At 37.3% G+C, this 15,933-nt stretch overlaps 1 protein-coding gene across 4 annotated transcripts in view; it reads left to right on the top strand.

The window, feature by feature from the left end:
- LOC132697921 (protein Shroom) overlaps positions 1–15,680 on the top strand; it is a 227,211-nt gene extending 211,531 nt beyond the window's left edge. For all 4 annotated transcript variants that reach the window (XM_060663684.1, XM_060663685.1, XM_060663686.1 and 1 more), the window contains 4 exons: positions 11,034–12,065; positions 13,734–13,896; positions 13,949–14,215; positions 14,267–15,680. In XM_060663684.1, coding sequence (XP_060519667.1) covers positions 11,034–12,065; positions 13,734–13,896; positions 13,949–14,215; positions 14,267–14,527 — 1,723 coding nt within the window. In that variant the 3' untranslated portion in view covers positions 14,528–15,680. The remainder of the gene's footprint in view (positions 1–11,033; positions 12,066–13,733; positions 13,897–13,948; positions 14,216–14,266) is intronic.
- Positions 15,681–15,933: the final 253 nt, after the last annotated feature.

The raw sequence follows: 15,933 nt of genomic DNA, 5'->3' as shown, positions 1-15,933 counted from the left end.
TAAGTGTCCGAAATTTGAAGCAATAGACTTCGGCTTTGCCCCGTGGCGGAAGCTATTGAAAGTGGGGGCATGGAGGGTCGCGAAGTATTTAAAAAAAAATTGCGCGTGCAAGGGTCTACAAAAAAAACTGTTTGTCAAAAAAATTCTTGAACCAGAAGACGCAGAGGATATGGCTCCGTAAACTTTTAGTCTCGAAAATTTTTCAAAAATATACAGGGTGCGCCGCAAATTTTAAAAAAGCTGAAACTGAAATTTGGCAATAATTTAAAATCCGTGTTTTAGATGTCAGTTTCTTTTACATGACGATATAGCCCTTAAACTTTTGTGTTTAAGGTTTTTAAGTGTCATAGAGGGTGTTCGCAATATTCCGTGCAATATTAAAAAACGTAATAAGTGCCCCAACTTTGCAGCTACCGACTTTAGACTTGGGAGAGAAGCAGAAGTGCGGGCTCGCATTTAGACTCTTTAAATTGGGGGCAATAAAATAACGCGAAGTATTTCTTTTTAATTTTTGAATTTTTTTTTTGGTTATTTTGACTTCGAGAAAAACATCTTTTCCTCCAAAACCATTCATCAGTTGCGGCGCTATAACTTTTGTGTCACGCATTTTTTAGATTATATACAAAGTGTTTTAGTTATGGAAATCTAAAAGACCCTGAAAATTGTTCTTTTAGGGAGTAAATTATTAATCGTACAAATTCGTGCAAAAAAGACCTAATCCGTTCAAACAGTGTTATACGGGCTCCAATTTTTTTTGTCACGTACGCTGCGCGAGGTGTTTGAAAAAATCCATTTGAAAATCGTAATATCTCGCAATCAATCTAAACCCGATGACGTCATTTACTATTGGGGTGTCGCGCATGATTTCAGAAAAGAGGTATTTTCTTGAAAAATATTTATCCTATTGAAAAAATTCATATACCGGGAAACGTGCGGCATTTTTGGATTATGCACAGGGTGTGTCGATTATTCGTAAAAAAAAAACAAAGAGATCCTGAAAATTGCCGTTTTCGTGGTTAAATTATTATCGTTAAATGAAAAACTACAAAACATGGGATAATTTGGTTCACACAGTGTCGAGATAGAGTTGCATCTATCATACAGGGTACGCCAGATATTTGAAAAAATATAATTGGGAATCGTTATTATTGCCGTAGATGTGAAGGACACTTCATCCAGGGTGCATGCACAATATACATCGATTATGCGTAAGTTCCATAGTGGTCCGTCCCCAAGAGCAAGCGAAGCTCTTTCTTTTTGAAATACACAGCTGCTTGGCGCTGGGCACTACGAACTTGCCCAGCCCAGCCATAATAACTGAAGCTTTCTACTCTACTCTACTAAGTAAACGGAACTTGCATATCTTCTGAATAAGAACTCATAAGCGGTAGATCTAACTCTCGATTATAGATCGTTCCACTGCGGAAAGAACGATCGTCCCGGCAAAATCGGCATTAAAGCTGACGTAGCAAATCATGCTTCCGGAACGAAAGACCGTCAGTAGCTTTTACAAATCAACCTAAACGATTGCTATTATTCAACGCAATCGTCACGGGTTCACGTCCACTTTTATTGCCCGGGCACGATCTACAAGAACGGCACATAAAATTTCGTTTACTGCCATTGTTGGTGTATAAAATTTCGTTTACTGCCATTGTTGGTGTATCGCCTCATTGAACGGAGCGTTTTTTTTTTCTTTACCTACACCATGTCGCAATATATAGACAATAGTGGCGGAGAATTGACCTTTTCGACGTTGGTGACTACGATTCGAGGTAAAACTAGCGATAACTCTAAACGTTCGGCCGAGTTTCTCTCATACGAGCAATTATTCGGCGAGATTTAATGTCAAACGATATTTACCAGATTACCTAGAGGATGCTAGTCCACATATTTCAAGAACCATTAACCCAGTTGAAGCAGACACAGATATTCACACTTTTTTTGCTTAATGTTTATGATTTTGTTCGTTCAAACTCGAATAAAAAAAATCGAATGCTGAGAAAGAATTGACACCTAAATTTAAATAAAATCGTTTAACGCTTTACTATGTAACATCGTTTCTGCAAATTTGAACTCTGAATGAAAAACATGTATCTAAAGTGGAGTACGAAATTCATCGAAATTTAGAAGGAGAAGATCTGGATTGCAGTAAAAAGAAACAGGGATTGAGAGATGGTAGGTAATGAAAGTGATAAAGATACAGTGTACGAACAACGTACACCGTGTGCCAAATAAAACGATCCACTATACGTGTCAACACTACCTATGCAGTTCAACATTTTTTGAATCCTTGGTTAAAATAACGGTCACCTTCTTAACAAATTCCTATTCGAATTTCGAATTCGAATAGTTTAGGCAGAAATTGAAGTTATCTTTTTTTTTTTTCATATCTTGATTACGCCATATAAAATCGTGTTGGGACGCTACTGATCCAGGTATTGCAACGAAAATTTAACCACTGACTAAGGACTACTCAACCACTTTGACAGATGCAGTTTTGGCGAACTCAGTTAACAAAATCTCAAGATTTTCAAATAGAACACCCTTTATTTTTATTCAGATATCAATTCGAAGACAAAAAAATAAAGTAAGTTTGTAATTTATGTTATATTTAAATTTTACTTACTTTTTGAGATATTCGAGGTTTAAGATAACGCCCGTATAAATTCTCGTTAAATTGAAAGCTATCCACATTATTTTTTAAATAGCAAATACATGATACTACTTCTTTTAAAGGTATGATACTTCAGATATATGAATTAAACATATTGCTAACAATACAGGGCGTCCATTAATACATGGAAATTTTGAAAAAAAAAAATGACTCCATACTACGCACTTTAACAGATTTAATGAAACTATAGAATTCATATTTAAAAAAACATTTAATAGTAAATTATTTAGTTTTATTGAAAATATCTAATAACAAAAATAAATAATTAAAGTTTATAGGTTAACGAAAAAACTAACAAAAAACTTGGCAACTATGAACTTTTGAAATAGAAATATGAAAAACAACAAAAACAAACAGTAATGTCAAAATTTGTTTATACCTTGATGCATAAAAAAAAAGATTGACAATTACATTTTTAAATATTTTGATACTTCTTTGTTGTTTTGATGCCAGATGAGAATAGCATTTTAAGAGGAACGTTTTTAACTAAACTTTATGGACCGAATTAACCAAACTTTTTTAGCTAACTTATTGTTTAGAGATTTATTTAGTCAAATTTCGGTTAGTTAGTTTACAAACTTTCATTATTTATTTTTGTTACTAGGTATTTGCAATCAAGCTAGATGATAACTATAAAATGTTTCTTTAAATATAAATTTTGAACTTTTATTAAATCTGTACTGCCGGCAATAGGTTTTATTCTAATGTGTTCAGCGTTAAATTGTTATTATTAATGGACACCCTGTATCGTTAGCAATAGGTTTAATTCGTATATCTGAAGTAATATATCTTTAAAAGAAGTAGTATCAGGTCTTTGCTATTTAAAAAATACCTAATATTGCGTAATGTGGGCAGCTTTAAATTCAAAAAGAATTTATACTGGTCTTATCTTAAACCTCGAATATCTCACAAAGTAAGTAAAATTTATATATAAGATATATTACTAACTTACCTATTTGGGGCACCCTGTATAAGTTGAACCGCATCTGTCAAACTGAGTAGTGAATCGTCTCCTTAGTCTGTCGTTAAATTTTCGTTGCCATACCTGGATCAGTAGCGTCCCAACAGATAGATATGAAAATAAAACACATAACCTCATTTTTCGCCTAAACTATGCAACATTCGAATAGGAATTTCTTCAGAAAGTGATCTTTATTTAAAATAACGAGACATTTTTACGTATCTCCTATGGATTTCCAGATCGTATGGTAGATCGTTTTATTTGGCGTTTTAAGGGCTACATGAATACTCGAAATTTTTTTGTGTTTTAAGGAGGGATATGGATAATTTTGCACAATCAAAATAAAGGTTATCAAAATGGTTTTTCTCTTTCTTAAATTGTTTTGAATTTTCTTCCGTATTTTCGTAATTCCCTTTTTAGCCATTGGATACGACCGCATGCCCTCACGAAAAAGCCCTAAGCCCTTAATTCTGTATATAATGAATTCAAACAAAAACTGTGAAACTGTTTGATGAAATCCGTCATGTTTCACAACGGCTTTGGGTGAAACCATCTCGGATGAGTTGCGCGAGTCAAATTTTGAAAACCAGTGGTTTTTGCTTCTTAAAACTTTAAACACCACTGTATTAACTATCGCTTTATATAAAAACAACCAGCTAGTAAACTGTGATTTATGCGCGTCTTTCGTCGACATGCAGTTGTCTCGTGTGCGAACCATGTGTCCCGCTATTTTGCATAAATGTGACAAATTAACGTGGAAAGTGGCCACGGTCGCGGAAAAATCGGGCCCCCAAGGTCGAACGCCGACGCTGATTTTTTTCGCTCCCTGATCGAAAGCAATCGCGGGCGACGGCCTGTCGCGACAATTGCGAACTTATATAAATCCTTAACGGTATTTACTTTCTCTGAGTCGTCTGAAATTTTCAGATGTCCGGGTCCGAATTACAAGCCCCTTTTATTTTGTTGTATATTGGGTATTATACCATAGCGACGAAACTTAATACATAATACACTAGAAATCTAGAGGACAAGTTGTTTTTCAAAACTGTTTCATATATAAAAATTTCCTGTTTGTCCATTTTTCTTTAAAACAAAATGTGATAATACTATTTCGATGGAAATAATAATTACACTGCAACGGATTGGTTTCAAAAAGGTAACAGTACAACTGTATTCGTAATTTATTTCCAGTTCTAAACTTCAACTCTCCTCGTATATCTCTTGGGGCTGAGTGTAGTTTTGTGAGACGATCTAATTAATATACCCATCAATTTATATTTTATAATTAAATTCATCTCCCTAACAACATAAATATGTTTTTGGGGAGATGAACTAATCAAATGGCTATATTTTTTGGCATTTCGCTAGATTTGCATAGTATTTTTAATGGTTAGTTAGCGGCAGGCAAAGTAAAACAAAGAGATTAGTTAGGTGGTAATTGGTATAACCACGCTTTTACCAGTGCTTAACTAAAAGTTTATATTTTAACAAATTTTTAATATTCTTAAATCTTAAATTTTAAAATGTGGAATTTGTCCATCGGGCTATAGTTTGCTACCATTTTAATAAAATCGCAAAGCCAGAGGAAATGATTAAAAACACAAAGGACGGAGGAAATTATTAAAAAAGCAAAAGACAGAGGAAATTATTAAAAATTCAAAGGACAGAGGAAATTATTAAAAACGCAAAAGACAGAGGAAATTATTAAAAACGCAAAGGACAGAGGAAATTATGAAAAACACAAAGGACAGAGGAAATTATTAATAACGCTAACGACAGAGGAAATTATTAAAAACGCAAAGGTCAGAGGAAATTATTAAAAACGCAAAAGACAGAAGAAACTATTAAAAACGCAAAGGACAGAGGAAACTATTAATAACGCAAACGACAGAGGAAATTATTAAAAACGCAAAGGACAGAGGAAATTATTAAAAACGCAAAAGACAGTGCAAATTATTAATAACGCAAACGACAGAGGAAATTATTAAAAACACAAAAGACAGAGGAAATTATTAAAAACGCAAAGGACAGAGGCAATTATTAAAAACGCAAAAGACAGAGGAAATTATTAAAAATGCAAAAGACACAGAAAATTATTAAAAACGCAAAGGAAAGAGGAAATTATTAAAAACGCAAATGACAGAGGAAATTATTAAAAACGCAAAAGACAGAGGAAATTATTAAAAACGCAAAGGACAGAGGAAATTATTAAAAACGCAAAGGACAGAGGAAATTATTAAAAACGCAAAAGACAGAGGAAATTATTAAAAACGCAAAGGACAGAGGAAATTATTAAAAACGCAAAAGACAGAGGAAATTAATAAAAACGCAAAGGACAGAGGAAATTACTAAAAACTCAAAGGACAGGGGAAATTATTAAAAACGCAAAAGACAGAAGAAACTATTAAAAACGCAAAGGACAGAGGAAATTATTAAATACGCAAAAGATAGAGGAAATTATTAAAAACGCAAAAGACAGAGGAAATTATTAAAAAGGCAAAGGACAGAGGAAATTCTTAAAAACGCAAAAGACAGAGGAAATGCTTAAAAACGCAAAAGACAGAGGAAACTATTAAGAGCGCAAAACAAAAGAAATTATTAAAAACGCAAAGGGCCATAATAAAATATTACAAGATGGACCCCTCCCTCGGGGAGAGTCCCCAAGTACTCCTATCCCGTGCACGTAGATCCGACTTTTGTATCGTCAGCTCACCATAAGTGAGCCCCTTGCGTGCCTCAAAATCACATCAATTTGGAGGGAAGACCTTTTTATAGTTCACATGACTCCCGAGTTTCTCTACGTGACGCCCACCTTTGCGATTTTCCTATAAGAAATATTCGGTGAGTCCATTATCGAAAACGCAGCTTTGTAAAATTTGCCGCTTGCGACGCTATTGCACATGAATAAGCTCAAGAGATAATTTCGAAACAAATTTAAAAAACATTAAATAAGAGTTATTTAAATATTAATAAAAAAGGCTTTTTTTCGAACTTTTGGCAGTACATCACGCCCGTAACTAATTCCGAAGTTTCCAATAATAATAATAATTTAAACACTGAAGGTGAGAATTTCATTAATCGTTCCGCCGTTTTAGTACTACAACTTTGCTACTGCACAACAAGCATTAGGCAATCGCATTAACGCAATTTTTGTAATTCGATGCTCGCGGCGCGGTTGCATTTAATTGCCGAGAATTTATTAATTTTGCGGTCGCACGTAGTATTTAACCATTTAATCATCGCACACCCTAGACCCCAATAGCGCGTTACAAAAGTGTAATTTTAATTTATGTTATTTATAATAAATAGTCTGTTTAAACGCGTATTCGTGGCAAAACGAGCAAGGCCACACTACACAAAGCGCGCTATAACTATCGTAAAGTATGCCAAACGAACTTATTAACCTAGTCAACTTTTTTATCAGAAAACCTGATATACACCTATGGAGCGAGAAAATTCCGTCAAACAATATTTTTGCTACCAAAATTTTAAAGGATAAGAATTGGAATTTACATGTTCTGAGTAGACTTAACCACGAATAAAAAAAGAAATGAGCAAAAATACATTAATATATTTCGAATAATAAGATAATTTTATCGTGTCAGTTTTAACGACAAAAAAATGAAAGGAATGTGCTTACCGTCTCATATTTGCTAAACGTGGGTGTGACACCCAAAGATTTTCACATCTGCAGTATTACTACGACTTTTTTTTTCAACTTCTTTGAGATGCAAATTATTGTAAAAGTATTTAAAATAATGTCAATAAATAAATGTGCATTTAAAAATAAAGATATGGTGAAAAATCAAAATTTGTCTCAGTTCGTCATAAAAAGCATTTAGCTCAGAGTACTAACGATTCAAGAAGATGATGTCCCCTCTCAGAACAACCTTGGTTAGTAGTCAGTAGTAGTAGACTGTACAAAACTGTCATTGTCTATTGACTAACATAGCGGTTAAAGAAAACCTTTTGGTGAGATGATAAAAAATTGATTGAATAACTTTTCGTTTGCATTTGCAATAAAAAGTAAGTTGATAGGTCCTTTGTTTGTTGCAGCGCGGAAGTTCAACTCTCAAATTCTCAATAAAAATTTCACTCAAACGTGACGTAACACTAAGTCGAAAACGATAAGGCTAAAAAACAGGAAATACCTTCCTCGTATCGTATAATTAACACCTTTTTTATGCTTATCAATTAGGCCGTCTCCGCGAGATGGCCGTTGCATGGGCGATTTCCATAATCTTATGCTCATCCGTTATTTATTATGTTTACGAATCTGCTGATGTGTTAATTGTGGCGAACGTTTTCGTCAACGTTTACGCGTGTTAATATGTTAATTATGATGTTGTGAGATCTCTTCTAGGTGTCTTTGGTTATGTTATTTAACGATCAAACGCGATATTAATTGCACCTTAAAAATAAGGAACGCGCCATCGAACCGACAAAGGACTTACAACGTATACATCGACGTACTCTTCTACGATAAAATCGCCGATGCCGCCATACGAACGACAATCTCATTGTGTAATTCGAGACAAAAAAATGTTCCCACAGCGTTTCGAAACTCGGTTAGTCATTCCCGCAGCCGCGCAGAATTTTAACATTTCTACCGAAATGGCATCCATGTCTAAAAATAAACTACGGTTATACCAATGTTAAACAAATAACATCACAATAAGCTGAACTAAAACTTACAGCGCCAACATAAATGTCCTGATACTATTTACTTTTTCGTATGTCATCTCAAATATGCGTGTATATGAATATGTTCAAGCGGCAAGTTCATTTAGGTATGGTGTGCATGTAGATTGAAAACGAATTGAAAATAATCATCGTTGAGAAAAATAACTAAACCCTTTTTTTCATTTCATTTCCAACCTTTTAGCGAAAATGCCTCGTGTGAAACGAGTGGAACACAGTTGCCCTAACCAAAACGGGCAAACGCGAACCCAACTTTGAGAAATCCCGAAATTAACCAAAAAAACATTTCTCGTTACAATTTAGGACATTCAAGGTCACGAAAGCGACCCGTTTTTTTTTTCTCTCTCGCGCTCGCAATGAGTTTCAATCAGGAAATCACCCACTGCGTAGAAAGTTATAATTAAATCGTGTGATTGAAAATCGATTTGCGTGTCTCGCGATATACAGCGCGATTCGAAAAGACGGGTCCTTTATTATGCACACGATTCGTTTTTGCAAAACGGTTATTTTTTCATAATTGTTTTCCTCTCGTTAAGTTTACATAAACATTGCAGTTTTGTGTTACAAATCTATTTATTTCATAATTTAGCTGAAGAATTTTAATCCGACGCTCCTCGAATTTTTAATCAATTATGCTTGTTTACACAGAAAAACGAAGCAGGCAATTCTAAGATCGGATCAAAATAAATTATTTTCTCAACTGAGTGTTATGAAAGTATCCATAAACAAGCTGGCGAACATGAGTAATGAAGCCATAATTGAGTATTTTAGAGTACAAAAAATCCAACTTGTTTGTAAATTGTCTTTAGCTTTAAGATTTAACGTTATATAACTCCCGAAATCACATTTTCCCAAAGGAATGTAGGAAAATCTCTCTGTAAAACGTTCGATGAAGTCGCCCACGTAAGCGCGGTCCTTCTTTTTCCACATATATCAACCAATACCGTTACGCTCGAACTATTCGCATCGTAAATATTAAAACTTATCTGGGTAAGTCGTTAAAATAAATCGAAGACGATTGCTAGCATAAGCAAATTTAACACCTGGATCGTGGAGGCTCGCAATTTAACGACGATCAATTTGTCGCAAGAAAAACAAGCGAAAAAGCGTCTTCCCGTCTGCATATTATTTAAATCGCGTCCACTTACGCAACCTGGAAATGTCGGCCTCGACGTAAGGCATTCCGTCACCAAGTTTTTTCAGTTGATGTGAATAGATACGCGGTCGGGGTTCTGAGACATGTTTTGTCATGCCGGCGGATCCAAAAAAAATTAAAGATATGAAGTTAATAATGTGTAGTTGGGAGAATTAAAAAATCAACTCCCTCGAAACTAAACTTGCTTAAAATGTTTATGTTGAAATTTGGGAAATTTCGTTTTTGCGACGTTTTTTCTAATTTAACCATCGTCGTATTTCTAAACATCCTTTAGCGATGGATATCATATCATAAGACATCTCTTGCTATATGCTATATATACTTTTTTACCGTGTAAAACAATAAACTTAAAATACAATTTTACGAGACTGAGTATTTTACTCTTTTCGTAAACTTTCATCATCAGATTGTATAATGTACCTCTATATTAGCACAGATAAATTATTATCAGTGTTTGCAAAAAATTCAACAATTTTAAAAATGCCTTGCTGTTTGACTCAAGAGATATTATAATTTTCATAAATTAAGGAGAATACAGTAGAAATATATTTAATGTAACATGTAGGAAATCATCCCGACGACTTATACAAATTTTGTTCAGTCAAAATTTCGCGTACAAATACGAAATAAATATTAAGTAACTGAACCAACCTTTCTAGAATTTATGGTCAAAATAAATGTGTAAACAATAAAATATATAAAATCTTCTTCCCACTATACGGCTTTTAGGTGAACGTGACAACCATATCTGAAAAAGTTCAAGAAGGCGTACCGACGCGCCCTCTACAGGCGATGGTGGTATAAGATAAGACATATCCTGATATGTGAACGTTTAATTGTGTTGCATGAAATAGACAATCCCTAGGTATCGACATTACATCCAGATACCATGTAGGATAAAAAGACAGGGGTTTATATCGATAGCAGAAGCTCCCTTAATGCTGAAAGTGTAACAGTAATAAGCCGCTTTCAAATTTTACTTTTTTTTTCTTTATCATTATTTTTATTATTGAAAAAATTAGATTCCAGATTTTGGACATCCATACCTATAATATTTATAGTGTGGTTTCTCTTGTGTGATTGAAGGAACGATGTTCTGTGTTATCCACGTCTACTTCCACCGTAAGTAGAATTTAAAATCTTAGCATTAATTGCTCTGAATTTCCCGATATTTTCTCTTACAATCTCTTTTAAAATTGCCACTTCGTTTTTTTTTTTTTTTTCACTGAGAATTCAGTAAATATCTTAGTGTTATAAAGCAGATCTCTGTTTTATCGGCATTTATAAAGAAGAAGGTGGTATAGTAACCAAAGTGGTTACGAATGCAGCGCATACCAACGCTATAAAACAATTATTACACAGCAATGAACTGCTTTACTAAGGAAACGGTTGAGTAAATATTTTATAACGTTGATACTACTAGTTATATGCATTATTATGGAACCCTTATACAATAAGTATACGGGTTTTATAAAATTTAATTTTTGTTCTAATTTAACCATCGTCGTACCTCTTACACATCTTCCCTGTTCTTCCAGGAGCCAATCAAAGGCGTCCTATTTGGCGTCTCGTCGCGATCGCGATCGCATCGTCACCGATTCGGAAACGGGGAGCTACAAGAGGACGATGTCGCCCAACGGCCACGCCCTCGTCGCAGAAACGGTGCTTCCCGAGCCGCAAAAGGTGAAGAGCCGTGAGACCATTTGGCCGTTGGCGCGGAGCTGCTCCAAGAGCTCTGAGAGCGGCAACGTGGTGCCGAGGAGGTCTTCGGTGAATGTAAAACCGAAAGAGGACGACACGAAAAAACCGAGCCTCGCGTTACCGGACGTTTTGCCGGTAAACGTCAAGATGCTGCCGCGATCTCATCATCAGTACAACAGGCCGACGCAGTTGAGTTTGTCGCCGCTAGGCGCGGACGTGGGCAAAAACACGTCGCCTGCGTCGACGTCACCGAGGAGTTCGCCGTTCGCTCCGCTGAGGACGACGAGTTTTATCGTGCAATCGTCACCCGTCGCGATCAAATCCAATCCGACCAAGCAGACCGCGCAGGCGTCCCCACCGAGGGCTTCGCCCCATATAAAACCGACCCTTTCTCCGCCGGTCAACGCGCGGCCGCAATACACCTCTTCAGCCCTGTTGCAACAATCTGAGCCGAAGTCGGAATCTCCTCCGCCCGAATATCCCAAGGTGATCGAAGGACTCCAAATGATCCAAAGAACGGAGGTGGTGTTAAGGGTGAACACGTCCACGAGCGACGCGTCCTCGCAAACGGAAAAGGAAGAACTGCCGCCGACGCCTCTTCCGGCCCGGAAGAAATCGCAAGAGGAGATCGAGTGCGAAAGACTCTCCGAGGATTTCGTCAATCACCTGCCCACCTCAGATAGGCTCAAAGATCTTTTAGTTCCCGGACCAGACCACAAGAAGCCGACCGATTACGTCCAAGGTCTGTTTCGATTGGACGTGACGTTGAAACCGAGACCCGCTAACTCGCCGTTCAGAAGCAGAAACAACACTCCGAGCAGCAGTCCGCCTCCCGTAAACACTTCCAAAGTGTCAGTTAGTAAGTTAAGGTGAGACCTTCTTCAAGTGATTTGTTCTCTGAACTTTGACAATCATCACTGCTTCTTCACCACACCATTGTCGCAAGTTTTTTAGTAACGATATTCTTACGCTTTTTACTGTGAAGATGGCCTCGAAGCTTCGGAATCCATTTGGTTTGTTTGATGTTCAGTTGGAGTCCATATTTGAGTTTATAGGGGCGGAGGTAGAGAAGGGACATCAACGTTATCACGCATGACTGATTCTAATATTGAACTGAGTCGCGGTTAAGATTGTATGGTTGCTTGTAGATTTTTATAGATTCTCGTATAAAATTTCGTCTCCGGTTTTGATATTGATATTTTTCGTCAGGTTGTGTAATGGGATTCTTTACCGCGTATGCATGTGGTGCTCTAAACTTCCAGTATCTCAAACGGCACTCTGTCTTTGATGAATCGAAGATATTGAAAGATTTTTGGACAAGTGGTAACTCTGGTTTTTGACGTCATATTTATTGAGAACTTTTGATAGATGGCCACTGGTATTTTGAATGTCAGGCATTACAATAGTGGCAACTGTGGGGTTGCTTTCCGACTCAGTGCCTTTAAAAGATTATGCTGAAGTATATTTTGTGATTTAACGCCTAATATATCTAACATGCAAATTATTAGTAAGAATATTCTTTTAAGTAATTAATTTTTCTACTAACGAGAATCTATAGAAATCTATAAGCAACCAAACAATCATCCAAGGCGACGTTCATGCCCCTCCTCTAGCTACTCAAACAAGATATAAGCAAGTATAGAGTATAATGCGAGCCAGATTATCAATGGTACGATAACAAGGATAGTAAAGCTTCACAATTATCTGAAGATCTCAACTTTCAAATCCCACATCTTTTAGAATTTCCATAAATGAGCCTTTTGTGCGGTACTTTGTCAAACTTCTCGGCACCTTTGAACTAACACTCGGATACTACTTCTAAAATGCCGAAACTGTTAGACCTACATTAAATGGTCTTAATCAGCTCCCTGCTTTTTGTAAAGCTTTTTTGTCCTTTGATCGCGTAACCGCCTTATTCGACTTATTCGAATTTATAAAGTCTTTGATCGTTTTATGTATATGGAAGCTGTCACGCTTAGCTTGTAGTCTTATTTTTACACCATCTTTCTTCAAGCGTCTCCTTTCATTTCATTAGTCTTCTTTTTCTCAAAGAAACAGGCTACTGTATGTTGTTCGTAAATCAAACTTGCTCACTTGTTGGCTTGTTGGCTTCCTCAGAGCTTAACTAAAACTGTTAAGCTCTGAAGAAGCCAACGGGATGATTGAAGAAACGTCAGAAAGTTCGATTCAACAACACCCGACGCAGGAGGGATCCACAAGTTTTCTTTTTCTTCTTCCTTTTCTTGCGACGTCGTCTCCCTACTAAGGTCAGCGTTCCAAATGGCTATTGTCGCACGTCTGTTCGAGCCATCTCGCGATATCCCGGGTACTCTTTGATTATCGTGAGAAAGTTTCTATGTTTATCTACTTGCTGCAGAACCTCTGATGTTCCATCCCAGATATTCGCAGCATTCGTACAGTAAATCCTATTAGTCAAATTTGGCAATCATCCCAACAGTGCATAATTGCTTCTGTTATGTTATGTTATGACATCCAATCTGTGATGTCGGGTGACAATGCGCTACAAACCATTTCAGTTTACCGAAATCAGTTCCTGCCGTGGAGGCGATCAGTCCGTTGTCGGGTTCGTCGGTGTACTACACGACTTCGGAGCCCAAGGCCAAATTTTTAACGAGGTACAGCCAGGACATGAGTCAATGCCACATCGTCAAAGATACCAAAGATTTAAGTCAAAAGAAGGTAAGCGATCGATTTCCGGGGCTTGGCGGCGTCCATACACGAGTGTTTTCAGGAGGAACTGGTGAGCCGTTTGGACAAGAAACTGGAGGTGCTGCGCAGCGAAGCTCTCATAGTGTCGGACGAGTGTAGAATTAACGACGACCTAGGCACCAACGTGGAAAACTACATTACTAGGGTCGCCAGACCGCACGAGGTATCCAAGTTCAGGCTGCACGTCGAAGAAGTGGGCAAGATTACGAGTTTGCTGCTGGGACTCTCCGGCAGACTGGCGCGGGCCGAAAACGCACTGATGGGCATGTCGGACGATCATCCTGAACGGGTACGTACGACGCGCTGCTCCGATCGTCATAGAATTCATGTCGAATTTCAGCGTATCTTGGAGAGCAAACGCGACAAGCTCCAGGACCAACTCGAAGAGGCGAAAAAACTGAAGGAATGCATCGACAAGCGAAGCGTCAGCGTCTCAAACATCCTGTACAAGTACCTGACGTCGGAAGAGTACGCCGATTACGACCATTTCATCAACATGAAGGCGAAACTGATCATGGACTCCAAGGAGATAAACGACAAAATTAAGCTGGGCGAGGAGCAGCTGGGCGCGTTGAAAGACACCCTGATCGTGACGGATTAAAATCGGGGATGCTATCGTTTAGGTGTTACGCGCTGTACTCGCCATATCAGTTAGTAAATGTAGGTGCGACCTCGCAGATAACACATCCGTCCGTGTGTCTCTTACCGTTTACCGAGAAACGGATAAGATGGCGGCGATGGAAAGACGGGGGGCGCCGTCCGAATCGCGATAATCTTCTTCTTCTTCATCTTCATCCTCTTTCCCTGTATTCCAGATTTTAAGTGGTGCGAAATGGATCTCCCGTCTTCATCTCCTCGTGTGAAGTTCATTAAAGATTTTATATTGAAACTCTGATGTCGTTTGTCGTTGTCGTTGTCGTTGGGGGAATGGTGTGCGCAGTGCGCCCATAGCAATACTACTACGGTGTCTTGGTAATTTTCTCCCCTGAATGCTTTCGATTGGGAAAAATCGATCTCCCCTTGCTCCTTTGGTTATAAAACCCTCCACAGGCACTAGAAACACTACGAAAAATGTGACACTATGTTTTGGATTGATATGAACGGTTTCTTTTCAAAACGTTCAATAGGATTTAGAGGTTAAGTTTAATAGCCCTTGCTTAATTGAACTAATTTTACCAACATAACCTCGAAATATGATCCCAACTGCAGCAAATGGTCAACGGTTATCGCTATTTGGGTGGCGGCGCCGCCGTCGGGGAGTGGGGGGAAGTTTGGCTGTTATATTTGTGTGCATTTTTATATAATTTAGTTTAGCGAATGGTAACAGAACCGGAAGGAATGAAATGGTACGGCAAGGTGCGCAAGGCGCGTTTTTTTGGGACTTTGGGGCTCGAGGGTAGAATTTTTTTTTTAAGTCGAAAGGATCGAAGTTTGAGTTCGCGCCCTTTGCCGTTCGCCTTGTATAAACTCGTTACCTAACATCTTCCTACCAAGTATTTAACGTTTTTTTTTTTTACGCGAGCTGTAAATATAATCGTAAGAAAGCAAATTAAAAAAATGAACCTGGTGCTCTGCGCGTTTTCCCCTTTAAGTTGTTGTTATTGTGATTTTATTTAGCGCGTTAAAACCATAACAATTGTACTTTTTATTTTATTATAATTTTTTTTAATTTATATTAAGAGTATGTCATATCTACGGAACCTGTTTTCCAAACAGACTATTTTTCGAGCTTTACGCAGCGCTTGTAATAAATAAATCAATTTCATTAAAAAACAAAAGATTTTATTTCCAAAACATAACCTACACATACCTAAGTCTTATGAGTCTTAATTAAAATTTTAACGCAACTCGGTAATAAGAGATGGCGCCACTATAAACGACCTTAACGATACACTAACCAAAACTCTTTATTTGCGATATGGTTTAGCACAATCAAAAAACAATAACTGCTCCCATAAAATAAGGATCAGAATAGAGAGATATTTCATCATACGTACTATGTCTGTT

This window comes from Cylas formicarius, unplaced genomic scaffold (genome assembly GCF_029955315.1).
Source record: "Cylas formicarius isolate icCylForm1 unplaced genomic scaffold, icCylForm1.1 PGA_scaffold_2__14_contigs__length_35257938, whole genome shotgun sequence".
Lineage (NCBI taxonomy): Eukaryota > Metazoa > Arthropoda > Insecta > Coleoptera > Brentidae > Cylas > Cylas formicarius.
The sequence above is the reverse complement of the archived record's forward strand: the minus strand, read 5'-3'. Positions and strand labels throughout refer to the sequence as shown.